This window comes from Microcaecilia unicolor, chromosome 12 (genome assembly GCF_901765095.1).
Source record: "Microcaecilia unicolor chromosome 12, aMicUni1.1, whole genome shotgun sequence".
In the NCBI taxonomy this organism is placed as follows: Eukaryota; Metazoa; Chordata; class Amphibia; order Gymnophiona; family Siphonopidae; genus Microcaecilia; species Microcaecilia unicolor.
Genome location: NC_044042.1, coordinates 97,063,224 through 97,080,437, shown reverse-complemented (window position 1 = coordinate 97,080,437; position 17,214 = coordinate 97,063,224). Strand labels below are relative to the sequence as shown.

The 17,214-nt window shown below is 42.7% G+C and overlaps 1 protein-coding gene across 1 annotated transcript in view; it reads left to right on the top strand.

Moving 5' to 3' along the window:
- Positions 1 to 17,214, top strand: part of LOC115481747 (serine/threonine-protein kinase 17A-like) — an 89,462-nt gene that overhangs the window by 19,284 nt on the left and 52,964 nt on the right. Inside the window, exon 3 of the mRNA XM_030221118.1 lies at positions 13,403 to 13,615. Coding sequence (XP_030076978.1) covers positions 13,403 to 13,615 — 213 coding nt within the window. The remainder of the gene's footprint in view (positions 1 to 13,402; positions 13,616 to 17,214) is intronic.

Sequence of the window (17,214 nt, the reverse complement as noted above, 5' to 3'; positions counted from 1 at the left end):
ACCACCCCACACCCCCAAACTAGGGTTTCAACCTAATTCAGCCCCTCAAAATGACACATTAATTATGATTTATAACAAATTACCAGGGTTGATGGGATCCAATACAAGAAAGAAGCAATGGTCAATACAAAAAGGCTAGGGAGCATAGGAAATGACCGAGGGGGGGTGGGGTGGGGTCCTTGGTAGGAATTGTCTCGGGGGGAATTGGTGAGTGGGTACTGTCATGGTGGGAACTCGCCTGATACCAGAGGCAGAGAGAAGGTGAAAATCACATCTGCCCGATTGCCACATGAGCAGTGCTTCAGCCCTTGCCGTCTTCGAAATAGGTGGCAATAGGGGCTTTTAATATTGCCGCATGGCCATTTACTGGTAAAAAATGGCCCGGTATGCGCCTATTTCATGCACCAAAACTAGCACAGGCCACTTTTTACCGCAGCTTAGTAAGAGACCTCCTTAATGATTTATGCTGGTCAACTCCATAATTAATTTAAAACCCTCATTGTACAATTATTCAATTTCCCAGTTCCATTCTGTTATTATACATGGTTAACTATAAATTGTTACCTTTTTGCGACTAGCATTCGCTTCCATATTACATCTATAAATATAAAACTCACCCTCAACGTTCTATTGGCTGCTGACGTCACTGAAACCAAGGTTCGTATGTTCGAAGCGCTGAAGCCTCGAAAATCACAGTCTCTGGGCCCCGCCCTCGCGTCAAACGTTATGACGTTGAGGGCGGAGGCGGAGCAATTCACCCACATCGACGACGGGTGGGGGGGGGGAGCCACAGGAAAGCCTTGCTAGCGCCCGTTTCATTGGCTCCAGAAACGGGCCTTTTTTTACTAGTATTGTAATAATCTTCATTTACTTTGTTATTACTATTTAATGTATATTATCCCACATCACTTTTTGTACTGTTAATAACAATAAATTGTTAGGCACATTGAACCTGATCTATTGGGACATAAATGAAATAAATAAATAAATAAATACATGTATCATAAAAGCATTCCATATTATGTTGCCATGACTATAAAAGCTATTAAAAAAATAAACAGGTTAGCCACCAAGGTGCCTAAAAAATCCGCGTACATCTAAGCGTATTCTATAAAATGTAGGCGCAGTGTATAAAATTTGCTTAGTCGATACTGTAGCACCTAAATCTACGTGCGTCCAACAAAAGCCTAGTGTAAATCCGTGCACGTAGACTTAGGCGTACCGACCCATATTCTATAATTACGCGTGGAAATTTTGGAACGCCCACAAAACGCCCATAAATATGCACCTTTGAAGCTACGTGCATTTATTTTGAACTCCGCACTTTGCAATTTAGGCGCAGTTCTTTATAGAATATGCTTAGCGATTTCCTTGCATAAATTGTTAATTATTGCTTGGTAAGTACTGTTAAAAATGCCGATTACCTTGATCTGCCAATTAAGTTATGTGCGTATCTCCACGCAGAATCTAGGTACTACTACTACTACTTATTTCTATAGCGCTACTAGACGTATGCAACGCTGTACACTTGAACATGAAGAGACACTCCCTGCTCGACAGAGCTTACAATCTAATTAGGACAGACAAACAGGACAAATAAGAGATAAGGGAATTACTAAGGTGGGGATGATAAAATAAGGATACTGAACAAGTGAGTAAGGGTTAGGAGTTAAAAGCAGCATAAAAAAAAGATGGGCTTTTAGCCTAGATTCAAAGACGGACAAAGATGGAGCTTGACATACCACCTCAGGAAGTCTATTCCAGGGATATGGTGCAGCAAGATAAAAGGAACTGAGTCTAGAGTTAGCGGTGGAGGAGAAGGGTGCAGATAAGAAAGATTTACCCAGTGAACGGAGTTCCCGGGGAGGAGTGTAGGGAGAGATGAGTGTGGAGAAAACATATATAGAATCCAGGGGCAAATGCTTCAGTCAGGACATTGCTGTCTGAATTGGTACTTTTCAAGGGAAAGGAGGACTTCTTTTGGAAGCCAGTGTTTGGGGGTTTTCTTTTATCCTGGTGGATGAAATTGCTTCCCTTTGCAATGAGCTAGCAAGCTATGATAGTTGGAAGTGAGCTCTGTAAATAGCTCAGGACCAGAAGCGTAGCCAGGTTTTGACATCAAGGGGAGCAAACCATTTGTAAAATAGGTGCCGATGCGAAGCCCAATTCGCATAGGCACCATTTCATTCAAAATCGGTTTGGGAAGCACAGTGACGATCCTAGGTCGGCTGTCACCCGGGGCAGATCGCCGCTGCGCACCCCCCCCCCCCCAGGGTACAGTGGTGGCCCCCCCTCGGCGCAATGACACCCCTCCCCCCAGGTGCATTCTTAGCTGCTGGGAGCAGTCACGCGGCTGTCGGCTCCACTGGCTCCCTCTGCCCCAGAACAGGAAGTAACCTGTTCCGGGGCAGAAGGAGCAGGGAACCAGCGGAGCCGACAGGCGCGCGGCTGCTCTCTGCACCCCTCCAGCAGCGTGCACCCGGGGCGTACCACCCCACCCTTGGTACGCCACTGGGGAAGCAACTGCTCCCCTTGTGCCCCACCTAGCTATGCCTCTGCTCAGGATCCTAGTGGTTGTGGTGGTGTGTTTGGTTTAATTTCTTTCAGAAAAACGTTCTTCAGAATTGCTTGTGGTCAAACATCTATATTTGCTTACTTTGCTATCTCTCCTTCAGATAAGGGCTTCATAACATTGAATAATAATAAACTAATGGCTTTATCAGAAGGTCATACTAGTTCGTGGGAAGGGAAAGACTAGGCCAAGATTTTCTCAAACATTACAAACGATTTTGTCCTGTGATTTATCCATTAGTGAACACGGAGGTTCATTTTCAAAGCACTTAGACTTACAGGTTACTATGGGGCTCATTTTTCGAAAGAGAAAAATGTCCAAAAAGTGTCATAAAGCAGCATTTGGCTGAATTTCTTCTCAAAACGTCCAAATTGGTATTTTCAAAACCTATTTTCAGACGTTTATCTATGCAATTCTTTTGCAGTGCATTCAAACCACAAGGGGGCATGTCAGGGGCGTGTCGGGGTGGGCTTAGGTTGTTCCTAACACTTGGATGTTTTACAGCCATAATGAAACAAAATGAAAACGTCTAGGTCTGAAACGTCAACATTTTGGTCTAGACCTGTTTTTAGAACAAATAAGGCACAAAAAGGTGCCCTAAATGACCACTGGAGGGAATCAGGGATGACCCCCCCTACTTACCCAGTTTTTGGTTGGTTTTGGAGGGCTCACTCTACAATATAAGGGAGCAATGGTGATATGTGGACCTGGGAGCTTTCATGTGAAGTCCACTGCAGTGCCCCTCCCCCAGGGCGCCCCCATTGCTCTCCTGAGATGTGTGTGTGGCCAGTCTACTAAGAATGCTGGCTCCTCCTACATCTTAATAGCTTGATTTTCTATTTATGGATTTTTTCCCCCCAAATAACCTCAAAAGATAAATGCATAGAGCACGAAAACATCATGCATGTGGCAATTTTCGAAAAAAAAAGATAAGATGTTTTGCTTTCCAAAAATGGCCATATTTCCTATTTGGGTTTGAGACATTTAGCGCAAACCATGCAAAGCCCGACTTAGACATCATATGGAAAATGCCCTTCCACGTAACTTTGCCAGTCTAAGTGCTTTGAAAATACTCGTGTTTGTATTACTCGGGCCCTGTTTATGTATGCTAGACTTCTGAATATTCAACTTGCAAATTACTGCTTTGACCAGGCAACAGCATTTCCTGAACGGAAAACTAAGCTGTTGGGTTTGAATGTATTAAGCTTGGGGATCCAACCATTTCCCCTTACATTATAACAAAACAATGCATAAATACCCAAGGGGTTATAATGAGCACTGAATCACCTACCCAACCCTTGCTGGGCCTTCATCTTCCTTGTACAACCTACTGTATGTCCAAGGCAGTGTTGCCACTCTCTCAGCTTCAAGTACCTGGAGACAGACAGACCTTAAGGATGGAAGTTTAAACCCAAGACTGGAGCAATATCTTATTTATGCACACTGCTTTCTGACCAGGTAAAACAATATATCAATTTTACACCCAAGCATGGAAAATGTGACCATTTTCCAAACCATACTAGATATCCAATTTGTTCATCTGAATATCAGTTAAATGTCTGATTTCAACATAGTAATATTTGAGGCAATTTAAATATCAAACAAAACAGAAAATTAGTGGAATTAGAAAAGGTACAAAAAAGGCCAACGAAAATGATAAAGGGGATGGGACGATTTCCTTATGAGGAAAGGCTAAAGCGTCTAGGTCTCTTCAGCTTGGAGAAAAAAAGATGGCTGAAGGGAGATATGATAGAGGTATATAAAATAATGAGTGGAGTGGAACAGGTAGACGTGAATCGCTTGTTTACTCTTTCCAAAAATACTAGGACTAGGGGGGCACGCAATGAAGCTACAAAGTAGTAAATTTAAAACAAACCGGAGAAAATATTTCTTTACTCAACGTGTAATTAAACTCTGGAATTTGTTGTCAGAGAATGTGGTAAAAGCAGTTAGCTTAGCAGGGTTTAAAAGGATAGCTTCCTAAAAGAAAGGGAAGGGGGAATGGGACTTGATATACCGCCTTTCTGAGGTTTTTGCAACTACATTCAAAGCGGTTTACATATATTCAGGTACTTATTTTGTACCAGGGGCAATGGAGGGTTAAGTGACTTGCCCAGAGTCACAAGGAGCTGCAGTGGGAATTGAACTCAGTTCCCCAGGATCAAAGTCTACTGCACTAACCACTAGGCTACTCCAGTCCATAAGCCAGTATTAAAATGTATTTGGGAAAATCCACTGCTTATTTCTAGGATAAGCAGCATAAAATCCTATTTGGAATCTTGCCAGATACTTGTGACCTGCATTGGCCACTGTTGGAAACAGGATACCAGGCTTGATGGACCTTCAGTCTGTCTCAGTATTGCAACGCTTATGTGCTTATGTAAAATTAGCCAAGATTAAATCACAAGGTCACACTTCCAAACTGCCCTTTTTTAAAATGCCTATATTTGGTCATCCAACTTGACTTTGATGCTTAACTCTTTTAAATTAGCTAATCCTGGTTTATTATGACAATATTATGAAATACAGGTGGTGGACAAAAGTTATCCCACACATGCTACATGAAAGCACTTAAGAGGAAGATTTATTTGAGAGTCAAACAGGGAGGTGCCAATTTGAAAGTGATATACTACTATTTATCATTTCTATAGTGCTACAAAACATGCGCAACGCTGTACACTTGGACATGAAGACACAGTCCCTGCTGGACAGAGCTTACAATCTAATTAGGACAGACAAACAGGACAAATAAGATAAGGGAATTATTAAGGTGGAAATGATAAAATATGGGTACTGAACAAGTGGGTAAGGGTTAGGAGTTAAAAGCAGCATCAAAAAATTGAAGAAAGGGAAATTTTGGGAAGGCAAAGTGAAACTCGGATGAAATCGCCTATTTAGAGAGAGAGAAAGTGATGGCCCTAAACCCCCTGTGGTCTGTGTTTCTTTTTAGTCTATCTTTCCAAACGAGCAATCATGTGTTTGCAATTCCTTCTCCCCTGGAGATCCTCTGTGCTTGCCCCATGCTTTATTTGCGTTCAGATACTGCCCTCATTTCCACCACCTCCGCCATCTTTTCTGCAAAGAAATATTTCCTTACCTTACTCCTGAGTCTGCCCCCTTTCACCCCAGTCCTATGACCCCACCCCTCATTCCAAAGTCTCATTTCCATTGAAAAGGCCTGACTTCATACCATGAAGTTATTTAAATAACATAGTAACATAGTAGATGACGGCAGAAAAAGACCTGCACGGTCCATCCAGTCTGCCCAACAAGATAAACTCATATGTGCTGCTTTTTGTGTATACCCTACCTTGATTTGTACCTGTCCTCTTCAGGGCACAGACCGTATAAGTCTGCCCAGCACTATCCCCGCCTCCCACCACCGGCTCTGGCACACAAGTTTGAGGTGTGGGGTGTATAAGTGTGCTGCTTTTTGTGATTTATATCTGCATGAAAGATATGAACCTCTATAATATCCAGGGCTGGTGTTAGGAGGTGGCAAAAAGGACAATTGCCCTGGGCCCCCACACCATAGGGGGCCCCAAACCTGCCTCAATATAAAGGAGGCATAGGCTGACTGACGACCTGCTTTTTGGCCCCCTCCCCGGTTGCTGCCCTGGGCCTCTGAATGTCTGACTTCTGCCCTGATAATTTTCCCTTTTTCCTGTCTCTTCTCCAGAGTATACAGAGGTTGTTGGAAATTTTGTTCTTCCCATGACTCTGTCCTGGTTTCTTCTGCAGGCAACATAGTTAATTTGACATGGTTTGGGACTTAAAAGATTGGATAGTTCTTCTTCAGTTCTCGTTTCTCTTCATTGGCTCCCGTTTCAAGCTCATGTTCTTGCTTAAACTGTCCTGTATAATATTAAATATGTTTGATGGCTTTGTTCCCGCTTATATTCTTGATTTTTTTTTCATTTCCTTTTATTAACAGGAAGGCAAAGGGAGGGAGGGATAGGATAGGTCTGTAGTGAACTGTGCACAGGCAGTGCAGGCAATGCAGCCGAACAGGGCATCAGGGAGGCAGTGGTGACAAAATTTCACCCTTTCTATTGCCACTCCTGTTTGGTCATGATGCAATGTGTAGGGTGGGAGCGCTAAATGTTACACAGGACATATTTCCTGCACCAGATGCTCCTGGGCTTGTTAAGTAGCTGACTTTTGGCCAGCTTGGCTAGTGAGAGAACTTGTTGACTTGCAGGATCTTTGCTGGTAGTTATATTACTGATTTTATTTATTTGGATTTTGCTCACACGTTATTCAGTAGTGAATTACATTCAGGTACACTGGGTATTTCCCTGTTGGGCTCACAGTCTAAATTTGTACCTGAAGCAATACAGGGTTAAGTGACTGACTTGCCCAAGATCACAAGGAGCAGCAGTGGGATTTGAACCAGGCACCTCTGGATGTCAAGGCCAGTGCTCTAACCACTAGGCCACTCCTCTGCTTCCTACTCCCCTTGTCACCTACCCCTATCCCCGGGTTCGTTTCTTCCAAAGTTAGAGTTGCGTAGGGTAGCTTTCCGGGCTTCAGGAGGATAAAACCATTAGTGAGCCAGCCTGCAATAGCTAACTTGGGTCACTTCCACACAGAGCCATGGACAGTTACTCTGGCTTCTTAGCTGACAGGCTAATTAAGAACTTCTTAGTTCTGCTTCACTGGCATTGCTGCATCGCAGGTCCAGGAGCTTACACAGATCAACGTGTATTGAAACTGGGAAGGACTGGCTTTCTCCGAGCTGTAGGATTGGCTAAGGATGTAGAGTGTGTTTGGGGGGGGGGGGGGGGCACTTTTAAAGGTTTATCTTGCTTCTGCCACCTTCCTCCTAGACCCAATTGCATTCTGGTCTCCTTTCATTCTAACCAACTAGCAAACTGTGCTCCCGATAATGGATGTTGAACAGAGGCTAATGACACCAGATCAGAACTTCCAGTTAAAGTAAGCACCATTGCAGATGGCTAGGGAAAGACTGGCTGGCCTCCAACAGCGCCTTCATATTTGATAAAATATGACAGAACCTGTACTATCTTAGTGAGAATCGCTCATCTTTGTGTCCAAGTTCACTGCTGTAACACAAGGACAAAATAAGCCAGAATCCTGGGATTCTTGTATGTCTGCCACCGCCCCCCCCCCCCCCCCCCCCCCCCCTTTAGAGGATGAAAAAGAATGATTGTAGCATATTAAGCCTTGGCTTTGGGTAGCAATTTCCTTCTGTTTGGCTTTCATTTCCTCTCACAATTTGACTATTTACATTTCAGCAGTTCCGGTCTCTCTGGCAACCCACCTGCTCTTGGTTAGTGATTTTGAAATGCTTTGTGAAGCTTTTATATTTCATGGGTTCTATTCAACATTATGTGCTAAACAGTAAATGGTCAAGGTGGGCATTGGATGTTCCCAGAAAGATATGCTGCCATCTTCTTCAGGACAAAAAAGGGAATGACTGTTCTATAATCCTACATATCTTAACCTACCTTAGAGCAGACTCTAAATCAGTCTGGGATGGTTTAGGTAGCAGAGGGATGAACTCGATCTTCTTCTTGGCATATGCTTGTTACTCAACTAAGCCAGTCAACAGTGGAGTGAGATATGGTGTGCAAAACCGCAAGACTGCCAAGTAGCTGTTCGAGTGGATATGTATTGACAGTGTTGTCTTGTTGACCCAACAGGGGCAGTGCAGACCACCTCCGAAGCCCCAGACTATTCAATGTCCATTAGCCTCAGCCCGACCAAAATAGATTTAGCCATGACCACAATCAACATGGAAGGTTGAAACCACGTTGTCAATTGCATGTGTTTCTGGTCAACAGTCAGGTCTAGTTCTAGAAAGTGAGCCCAGGCTGGATTTTTCAACAGCAGGCATCTTGGACGGAAGGTGGTAAATGTTGTGGTGAAGAGGAAGCTCTGGGATTTCTTGGATTCAAGCGAGTGAACTTGCTGTGGTGCTTCAGCGACAAAGATTTGGTGGGACAGTTATACTCAGTACTAGCAACCACTTGGTATCAATAGGTTATAGAGCACCACTAGTGATCCATATTGTAGAATTTAGCTGTATGTCCACCAAATGCACATGCACTAGTCTGGGCCCAGTCTGTACCAGGCAATACTGGACCATATGAACTGGATGACTATCTTGAGGTTCCTTCTAGCCTTCTTTCTAAGTTTCTAGAGGTGATCCTAGACTAATCGCAGTTTTTAAAAATTCAATGGCAGTAGCTGGTTTTCTGTAGAACTTTCCTGGCGGTGCCAGAGCATTTCATGAACCACAGTCATCAAGGTAGATGTGTATGATATCCCCCATGCCCCTTCAGCAGTGGTTTCCCACTTATATCCCATCCTTGAAGCTCAGAGCAAGCACAGACTTCAGGATCACCATAGGGATACAAAGTGGTGTACAACTGGTCTGAGAACCAGGTCAGGTTATGTTATTTTGGTAATCTTGAAACCAGATCTGCTGGGAGTTCTGAAAACCAAATTTCCATCATCTTAGGGCAAGGATACCCAATTGGGATGAACAGAGCTTCCAAGTTACCCAGTTCCAGGGGAGAGAATTTAGACCAGTTCTGGATTTCTGACAATCTCATCTCATTTCATATGAGACCCCCAGCACTGATTTCAAAGGATAGAATCAGGGACTACAAATCCCATACTACTTTGGAATGTAAATTCCATTTGGGTTTCGTCCTCCACTTCCTCTGGATAGATCTTGTTGGAATGAATGCGGAGAAGGTCACTGCCTGTTTATAAAATATTGAACTGACATTTAATCAGTGGCCAGTGAAGATTGATTAATGTAGGCATAATGTGGTCAAAGCATCGAAGACCACCAGTCACAAAGGATATGTCATTTTGCGCAATTGTGACAATTTGATATCTGTGGCAAACCCATGCACGTTGCCAGAGAATGTGGTAAAGGTGGTTAGCTTAGTGGAGTTTAAAAAAGGTTTGGACGGTTTCCTAAAGGAAAAGTCCATAGACCGTTATTGAATGGATTTGGGGAAAATCCACAATTTCTGGGATAAGCAGTATAAAATATTTTGTACTTTTTGGGGATCTTGCCAGGTATTTGTGACCTGGATTGGCCACTGTTGGAAACAGGATGCTGGGCTTGATGGACCTTTGGTCTTTCACAGTATGGCAATACTTATGTACTTATGTAATATTAACAATAATCCATAAATGGACAAACAGTTGACTGTAGAACCAATCTAAAACTATCAGAATCCAAGAATGGATGCAGTCATCTAACCTGGCACAGGAGCAAAAGCCAAATGTGAATCAAAAATTAATCCTAAGTATTGTCTCATCTCACATATGGCAACTGGGTCAGTAGCACCACAAGGACAAGTGCCTCTGGAGGAGAGTAAGCCAAGATATTGGCCACCACAAGGGTTTCTGTCCCCAAAACCTTACTCGCATGTCTATTTACCCCTTCAAAGAATTCTTAATAGATCGGTAAAGCACGACCACCCTTTTCTAAGCTCATGGTGGCTCTTCTCCATTAAGCCATATTGATACTTACTGCTCAGTAATTCTATCAGAAAAAAGGTTTGGCAGGAGGTGGGATGTGAACAGAGCTGAAGGGTGCACACTGAAAATACATCTTCAGTTATGTGCCAGTTTCTGGAGAAAACAGATATTCTTTAGAGGCTGGGGTACCTTTTGATTTTTTATTGACTCAGCATAAGGCACAGTAACGTAGCATATGATGGTAGAAAACCCCCATGGTCCATCTAGTCTGTCCAATAGGACAACCAGAGCTGCACCTAACCTAAGTAAAAAAGCTGTTGTACAGGAGCTTCCAAGATCACATCTGTAGACCCTTGTGTAGTCTAGTGCAATCTCGTTTCTCTGCTACTGTCATCCTTCGGTCATTCTGTTCTGACCTAAGAAAGGGTATGTCAAAAATTGCATTAACCTTATTGTGGAGTATGTCTACTAAAGTGTGTTAATAAATGGGCTGACGTGGGACCTTCCCTCACACTAAGCACATTTCTAGCTCACCCAGGCAATAAGGGAATTTCTGGTATGCATCTTTCAGGTCGTGTGCTAATTTTCACATTAACGCATGTAACCTGAAAAAAAAATTAACAGGGAAGCAGTCCTGCGTTATGCATGCGCTAACTGGTTAGCATGCAGCCTTCAGAACATGCTAGCTGGATAGTGCATCCACGCCCATTCTCTGCCCCTGACACACCCCTCTAGAAAAGTAATACAGAAAATACCGTACGTTTGCACATGCTAAGTGTGCATTAGGGCTTAACATTTTACATGACATGCCCGTGTCTCTCTGAATAAGTCTTTTGCTAAGAATCTGTGTTAAGGCGCCAAGATATCTAGTCTGCACTGAGATGGATAAACATATTTCTTCATTCTTCCTGTTTAGCCGCTTTATTCTCTTGCTTTGTCTGCCTTCGCTCATATCTGCAGAGGTACTTAGCTCAAAGAGGGGTTGCTTTCTGTGAGGGGTAACCTGGTCATTACTTTTACAGCTCTGTCTTTGTTTCCATGGTATTAATACCTCTAGTTCAATGGTCTTCACTCTCAGTCTTCAATGGCTGCCAACGGTTCCGGTTTTTGAGATATCACTAATGAGTATGCACGAGAGAGATTTGCAGAGAGCAAAAGGTAGGACGTTTACAAATCTCTCTCGTGAACATTCATTAGGGACATCCCAAAAACCTGCCCCATTGGTGGCTCTCAAACTGGGAGCGAAGACCACTGCTCTAGTTTCTTAGATGAATGGAAACTCTTTGTTAATGCTGGTGTCTGGTTATAAATTCACCTGCCCTTCCCAACCCGAATGAGTGTTCCACACACTCACCCAGTTAGGAAGGGTTCATTATTATCATGTCATATGTTTGGCTTCTCCATAGACTAAATCTTTTAAAACAAGCAGCCAAATTTCAGGAGCATTTTCTTACGAACTTTAATGAAAAAGCAGGTACAGCTTGTGGCTGGGGGTGGGAGTTGGGGAGAGATCTGGTGTGCAGTCTTTTTAAACTGGTTTTGATGATGATTTCAGATTGACCAATATAAAGCGAAACACTGACATAATCTCTTAAAAAAAAAATACCAGGTTTGGGGACAGCAGTAGCCTCCACCTTTCACTCCAGCTGCAACTGTTACAATGAGATTAGTGCGAAGGAAAGACTAGAAAGACACTACTCAGGAAAGCTCCAGTAACTACATTTTAAAAGCCTTCAGATCTGGTGAGGAAGGAAAGGACTTGACCCTTTCAAAGTTCCTTGGATTCAATGCATTTTTTTGTTTTTATTATTTTCCTCAATTTTCCTGAAGAACAAGTCTCCAAGGGCCTCTTTTACCAACCACACCAGCGATTCCCGATGCAGCAATGCCGACAAAGCTCATTCACTTTAGATGGGCTTTGTCGGCATTGCTTCACGGAAATCGCTAGCGAGCAGAATCAACAAATATATATCGTTTCCATAATTGACCAAGCACTTACAGCAAAATCTAAGGAGAAATGTATATCCCACAGCCAAAACCTTTGGCTTTAACTGTAGGAATTGCTTCCTACAAAGCTGTGTTTGTTTGGCCACATCAGGAAACATATTTATTAGCCGTTCACAAAATGGAATCTGCTTTTTAGAGAGAGAAAATTTAAGAATAAGGTTTTCTTTTTCAATTTCAGTGAGAAATGATACTAAAAAAAGCACGTTTAGCAATAATGTCCTGAGAAGACTCCAGAAGTTGACAAACATCGAGTCTATCGGCTGATGGATTTGAGGCATTATTGGCTCCTCAAGATAACTTATAGCAGCCCGATGCCCAAGGCTATAGTCCTTGTGCTATTTTGTTAAAGGGGCCAACTTATTCATAGTGCAATGGAACAAAGCTTTCTGGTGAACTCAAATCAATGTATTCTATCATTTTTATGCAGAGTTCAGTGAAATGAGATTGGTTTCTGTCTCCTAGCCGGAAAGTATTACCAATACAAATACACGAAGGTCTAGCTTAAAACAATTGTGTTGACCTTGTGCAGTGAATACATTTGCTACAGCGATCTTACTGTCTAAATAAGCTGGTTGCTGTCTGTGGCGGTATGCCTTTGAAGTATTCCAACATTATGATTTCTCAGTTTGGCTTTCCTAATTATGCTAATCACAAGACTAAACTGTAATGATGTAAAATCTTTCTCATACAGAGGTTTAAAGTTTTTATGTTTTATATTTTTCTAGGGATTTTTTTTAACACGTTAATATCTATGGGGTTGATATTTGAAACAATTCGTCTGGACAGAAGTGGCTTCTGCCTGCTTAAATCACACCGACTAGACCAAACCTAGATATTCAGCAACATGTACCTGGCTAGTGCTGCTGAATATTTGTGCAGGACAAGCAAGCGAAAAGGAGGAGCAAATCTCACGTGACCGTGAGCAGCAAACAAAATAGTGGGGTAGATCCAGGGAGGGTATCGGGTGGTCTTTGTTGGAGGCAGAAATTCTTAACAAGAGTTCAGAAGATCTTTTTTAGTAGAGGTCACATAGAAAATCTTCTGCAAAGGTAGCCTAGCAGCCTACGGAAACTTCAATATTGTTTGTAAGAAAGTATAAAATAATTCTCTCGCTGAAGTCTTCTGAGTCTGGAGAAAATTTAAAAATTGCAATTTGATACCCCTTTGCCTGTCTGTCCTTCCCTTATCATTTGTCCTGTCTGTTTGTCCTGATTTAGATTGTAAGCTCTTTTGAGCAGGGACTGTCTTTTCTTCATGTTCAATTGTGAAGCGCTGCGTACAACTGGTAGCGCTATAGAAATGATTTGTAGTAGTAGTAATACTGTCTTCCTTTCTCTTTATTTCCAAACCCCACAGGGGGAAGTTTGCAGTGGTGAAAAAGTGCGTGGACAAGTCCACAGGCAAAGAATATGCTGCCAAGTTCCTGCGGAAAAGGAGAAAGGGCGAGGACTGCCGTATGGACATCATCAATGAAATTGCCATCTTGGAGATGGCCAAGTTCAGTCCCCATGTTGTCGACCTGCGAGAGGTGTACGAGACTAACAGCGAGCTGATCCTGGTTCTGGAATAGTAAGTGTGTTTTATTCCCTTGCTTAAAGGTACTATTTTTATTGCCTTTTAATTGTTTTTATGGAAATTATGGTGGCATGAGTGGTGATGGAACTGGCAACTAGATTCACTCATCTATACTTTTCCCTCTAGATTTATTCATAGGGCAGAATTGTAGAATGATAAAGCCAAAAGAGACCCCAGGAGATCACTAGGCCATCCTTCTACTTCAGGCAGGATCCCTTGTGCCTAAACCATCTTGGGCAGGTATTGATTCAGTTTTTGTTCTCAAACACCACCAAAGATGGAGATCAACACCTCCATAGGTAAATCTGTTTCAGTTAGAAAGGAGACAAATTGATCAGTAATACAGCTGCTTTCTATGCACTGCCTTGCCAGCATCTCTCATCTTTTCAACAGCATCGCCTCCGTGAGTCATTCAGTCGGCATGTCTACTCAGCTTCTACCATCGGTGATCCTACAAGAAGGCAGCATTGGTGCTTATTGATTAGGTGATCTGTTAGTGATGTGACCAGTAGGAACCAAACTAAGATCATGAGCATCATTCCATTGAAGCCACTGGTTGGTTTTTGTATATTGTAAAGGTTTCTGATCGGTACCAGCTGGAGCCATATTAAAACCAGCGAGTGCTCCGGAAGTGAAATGCTCGGCTTCCCTGTGCCACCATCCCTTTATGATCTCTTTTCCCATTAAAATGTATCTCAGCCTTTAGAGGTTCTGTCAAGAACTGTTGGAATTATACAGCATAGCTTAGGCAGAATATGATAGCTTCCTGTGGGGTGGGGTTAGCAGCAGGAAGTGCCCTATTCCATGTACACCAACACATGATGGTGGGGTGAGGGGAATAAAGTGGTTTTGGCCCAAGCCATCTACAGAGTAGGAGTGGTTAAAATATTGCACTTCCGAATCCCAGAGATTCATCGTTTCCTTTTTATGGCTACTTTTTTACCCCGATGACCTCTAAAGCTAACCATTAGTATAATCTGCAGCACTGAGGGCGATAACTAACTCAGGCCTCTTAACATTATAGAGGCAACCTAATCTGTAGGTAGTGACACATCCAACATATTCCCAGAATCAGCAACCCAGATCCTTTGTAACACTAACGGTGATAAGAATATTTCTCATTGGAGTGCTGGGAGGCTGTACGAGATCAATCTGTCATTTCCCTGAAGAACATGGGCATAAGGAGGTTAAGTGATTTGCTGAGAGTCAGAATGACCATGGAGGAAATTAGTCTGGAGGGGAGATGTCTTTTCCATATTGGTGATTGAACTGCTAACTTGCATAGTCAGAACAAAAGAAAAATAACGTCCAGAGGTCCATCAGACAGATCTAGGATTCAGGCTAGGGACTGAAATGTTCCACACAACCAACTGAAATGCCAATGGAAAGATTAACCCCCCTGTTTACTAAGCAGCGTTAGTGTCTGCCGCGTGGCAGTGCCAACACAGCCCATTCAAAGTGAACGGGCTGTGTCGGCATTAGCATACGGCAGCCACTAGTGCGGCTTAGTAAACAGGAGGGTAATTTTGTATTCAGCAATCCTCTAAACATTGCAAGAGGGGGAGGAGGAGGAAGAGGGAGGTTAAACTTGTTCTCAGTCCCTCGTTACTTTCAGGCACTGTTGATATGGCTGATTTTTATGCCAGGTCTCCAATTTGAACCCCTTTTTTTAATTGTAACAAAGTGCTGCCTCTCTTTCCCCACTGCAGCCAGAGTAGAAGGTAGAGGGCGCCACCACCCAGACCCTGTATCGCTTTTACCCTTTTCTTGATTAACACGTTTATAACTAAACAAATACATTAAGGTGGTCATTTTCATAGCACATAGTATATGTAATTTTGCAAGTCTATGTGCTTTGAAAATCAGCCTCTTTATGTGTCAGTGGAAATTCTTAAGAAATATAAAAGTGAGCTTCTAGGATACAGGAAATAGGCCTAGTGATTTTTTTTTTCCGAAGCTAGGCCTGGTTTTTGAGAAACAGTCTTCTTGAGGTATCTTCGGCTCCTTCCCCACCATTCAGCAAAGCAGGTAGCCACATCCTGCCCCCAGAGCTCAGTCACACGGCAACCAGACTGCGCTGTGTTGGCAGCCTCAGCACTTCCTCTTCCCCCTCCCCCTAACCCCCAAAGATCTCTCATTTTATTTCAGAACCTTATATGGCAACATGACAGTACGCAAAGCAGACAGATCCAGACCACAGATAAATGAAACCAGAATAATTTTCATAATGCTTATTTTTTTGGTCTTTTTTGTCAAAAGTGTTAACACCAATGTTTTAAGAGGTAAAAAAAAAAACCCTCTTAAGGTAAAACATGTAGTGTGCATTGGAAATTGCCATTATAAGCAAAAACCATTGTGCTTTACCGTAAAGCTAGTCTTTAAATGATGACTCCAAGTAACTACAATACATTTATTTATTTGGATTTATTTTCCGCCTTTTTGAAAGAATTCACTCAAGGCGGTGTACAGTAAGAATAAATAAATTAAAAAAGCAGTAGAAAATTACAACAGTAAAAATATTCAAATAAAGTATAGCATAGTACACTACTTACAATGTCAACACAATATGTAATACAACATTTTAACTGACAGTATAGGGTATAAACAAAGATGGAACATATAGATAGGTAAGCGAGCAAGAAGAGTTAAAAAGTAGGTGAATGATTTAGAGAAAGTTGCACGTGAGGTCAGTGAGATGGTTAAATATTATCTCAGCTAGGGTAGGAGTGGATAAACATGTCCTGCTGCATTATGTGCAGCCCGAGTCAATCCTTGTGTGTGTGAGTGACACTAACAAGTTAGTTACTTCTTCCATTAAAGGCCTGGTTGAAGAGCTTTTACCTGCTTCCTGAAGTAGAGGTAGTCTTGTGTTAAGCGGAGCCTTTCAGGCTTGCTTGCGGGTATCACATTGTGTAATGTCTTTTGGAGAGGGTGTAGTTAGTGAAAGTCCTTGGGAGGACCTTAGTGTCCTTGGCGGTGTGTGGAGGATCATCTTATTCTTCAGATACTCGGGGCCATTCCCTTTAAGGGCCTTAAAGGCGAGACCGAGTTTTAAATTTAGCCCTGTATTGTACTGATAGCCAGTGAAGTTTTTTCAAAAATGGGGTCGGTCATGTCGCTTGCAACCTTCATGCATTACAGTAATCCAGTCTTGATGTTATCATGGCATGCACAACTGGGCTAAGATTTTCCTCTGGCATGAAAGAATAGCACACGAACTTTGAAGTTCAGTCCCATGGAGGCTCTGTTCTATGACCAGACCCAGCATGGATTGAGTTCACTGAGCACATAGACTGATGATGCTGCTGCAGCTCTCTAGCTAGTCGGAGCAGGCAGAAGCCAAACAGTAGCAGGACCATTCGTTTTTTTTCATGTTTGGTAAGTCAGGGATCCTCGTACTGGAGGGGGATGCTGTATCACTGCTTGGTAGGCCAGGGGGATGCTGTATCTGCTCTGAAGTTCCAGTCTGTATTCTCATTCACTTCCGTGGCCATTGACTCCCAGCTCAACCCTCCCACACTCAAACAAATATCAGTTTCAAAGCTGGAGCCATTTAGCCTCTGTACTATTCATCTATGATGCAGACCTTTCTA